This window comes from Anneissia japonica, unplaced genomic scaffold, assembly GCF_011630105.1.
Source record: "Anneissia japonica isolate Jap-2015-1 unplaced genomic scaffold, ASM1163010v1 scaffold288162_len571657_cov150, whole genome shotgun sequence".
In the NCBI taxonomy this organism is placed as follows: Eukaryota; Metazoa; Echinodermata; class Crinoidea; order Comatulida; family Comatulidae; genus Anneissia; species Anneissia japonica.
This window is the reverse complement of record NW_022753254.1, coordinates 568,706-570,943: the sequence shown is the minus strand read 5'-3', so window position 1 is coordinate 570,943 and position 2,238 is coordinate 568,706. Positions and strand designations below refer to the sequence as shown.

General features: G+C 26.4%; 1 protein-coding gene across 1 annotated transcript in view; it reads left to right on the top strand.

Annotated features, from left to right (window-relative positions):
* The first annotated feature begins 1,470 nt into the window (after nucleotides 1-1,470).
* The window catches only part of LOC117122814, a 24,865-nt gene continuing 24,097 nt past the window's right edge, over nucleotides 1,471-2,238 (top strand). Inside the window, exon 1 of the mRNA XM_033268574.1 lies at nucleotides 1,471-1,611. Within this exon, the coding sequence (XP_033124465.1) occupies nucleotides 1,579-1,611 (33 nt within the window). The 5' untranslated portion in view covers nucleotides 1,471-1,578. The remainder of the gene's footprint in view (nucleotides 1,612-2,238) is intronic.

The following is a 2,238-nucleotide window of genomic DNA, read 5'->3' as shown; positions in this document are numbered from 1 at the left end:
ATATTTTTTGAAACAGAATAAAATAGGTAAAATTTTATTGAAAAAAAACCAAACAAATTTTACATTTACGACGTATTGTTGATTTAATATGCTGAATCATTATTAATGGTATATAGGCCTACCTATTATATTTCTATATCAATTGAGATAATCAACAATTATCTCATTAATTACACTATCGTAAATAGGCCTATTGAAGTATTATTGAAGTATTATTAATTATTTATTATTATTATTATTATTGTTATTTTATATTATATATATATATATATATATTATTTATCAACCATATTGACATTGAACATTAATATGCATATGTGAATAAAATTATCGCAGAAAATAAACTTATAATTTATAAGATTATTTTTTAATACAGAATCAAATAGATAATGTTTTTATTTAAAAGCAGGTTTTGCATGGACGTAATTTTATTTAATATGCTGATTATTACTATTTCATTAATCAAACTATCGTAAAATTATTATTATTATTATTATTATTATTAATAATTTTTTATATTATTTATCAACCAGATTAACATTGAAAACATGAATATGCATATGTGCATAAAATTATCGCAGAAAATAAACTTAATAATGTTTTTATTTAAAAGCAGGTTTTGCATGGACGTAACTTTATTTAATATGTTGATTATTACTATTTCATTAATCAAACTATCGTAAAATTATTATTATTATTATTATTATTATTATTATTATTATTATTATTATTATTATTATTATTTGTTATTTTTTGTTTTATGTATATGCCTAGGCCTATATAATATATATTGTATACATTTAATAATTTAATTTGAAATAATTATTTAAACTAATTGTTAAACAAATGTTATATAATGTTAACAATAATATAGGCTAAGCTAGACCTAATCGATTATTGATATAATAAAGGCAAATATTTAGATCATCATTAATACAACACCTTCATGACAGTCCAGCCCTCCAAATCTTGTTTTAATAAATAACTGAATTCACTTCAATGATATATTTTGATCTTCATTCATTATTATTATTATCATTTACTTTCTATTATTATTATTATTATTAATATTTTTATTATTATTATTATCTGTATTATTATTATTGTCTGTATTATTATTATTATTATTATTATTATTATTATTATTATTATTATTATTATTATTATGTTTATGTCTTTGCCATTAACATTATCATTATTTCTCTGGAAGGCATCTTGTACAGTAACATGTTCCTGTTTGCCTAACCAGTCTCATTACGTTTTGAGTGAAATAAAATTATGAATTATGAATTATACCAATGTCGTCTATCGATTAAAACATCGATTCGATTAATTAACAGCAGCTTTTAGCACTGTGGCAGTGCCGATAGAAAACAGCAACTTTTTGGCACAGCGGCAGTGCCGATAGAAAACGGCAGCTTTTTGGCACTGCGGCAGTGCCGATAGAAAACAGCAGCTTTTTTGGCACTGCGGCAGTGCCGATAGCCACTACCTGCACGGCTATCGGAAGTTAACATGCTGTCTTATTTTACATCAATCATATTCCTTTTTCCTTAATTGTTATTGATTATTAACTGCATGCACAACATGCTTTTATCGATATGTACAAAGGTATGGTCTTTGTAAGGTATTGAAATTCATAGTTACTTAATATTGTACGGGCTAGGCCTTATTTAGTAGGATACATAACACTTAAAAATAGGCCTAGGCCTATGTGTATGTCAGGCAAGCTTATTTGACAGGGCAGGGAATTTTGAAGGAAGTGATCACTGTAATACCAGATACATTATACCAGGGAGTTGTTATGTAGTGACAGACCACTGGTCTGGCCTAGCCATAAATATACCTGTTTGTGTTGCAGTGGCAAAGCTGATGAAGAGTTGGAGCGGTCGACGATGATTAGGCCTAGATCTAGGTTGCATGCAATGAATAATATGATTTAATGAATATGAGATGAGGTCATTTTTAAAGCCCCATTCCCGACAAAATTTCACTAAAAATGACTTTTTTTAGAAAATATGCATTTGCATTACTCCAATTATTATAAATCATGGAAAAATTTTGGCATGAATTTTAGTTTTACGCAAAAGAATAAAAAAAATGAGAAATACAGACTATTTCTCATAAAATATTACCATTTTCTCGACAAATTCATCGTTACTAGGCAAATTCAGAGGTTGTAGATCGCATCCACTGGAATACTCTCGCTTTTATGTATACTTTATACAGTCAATAAAG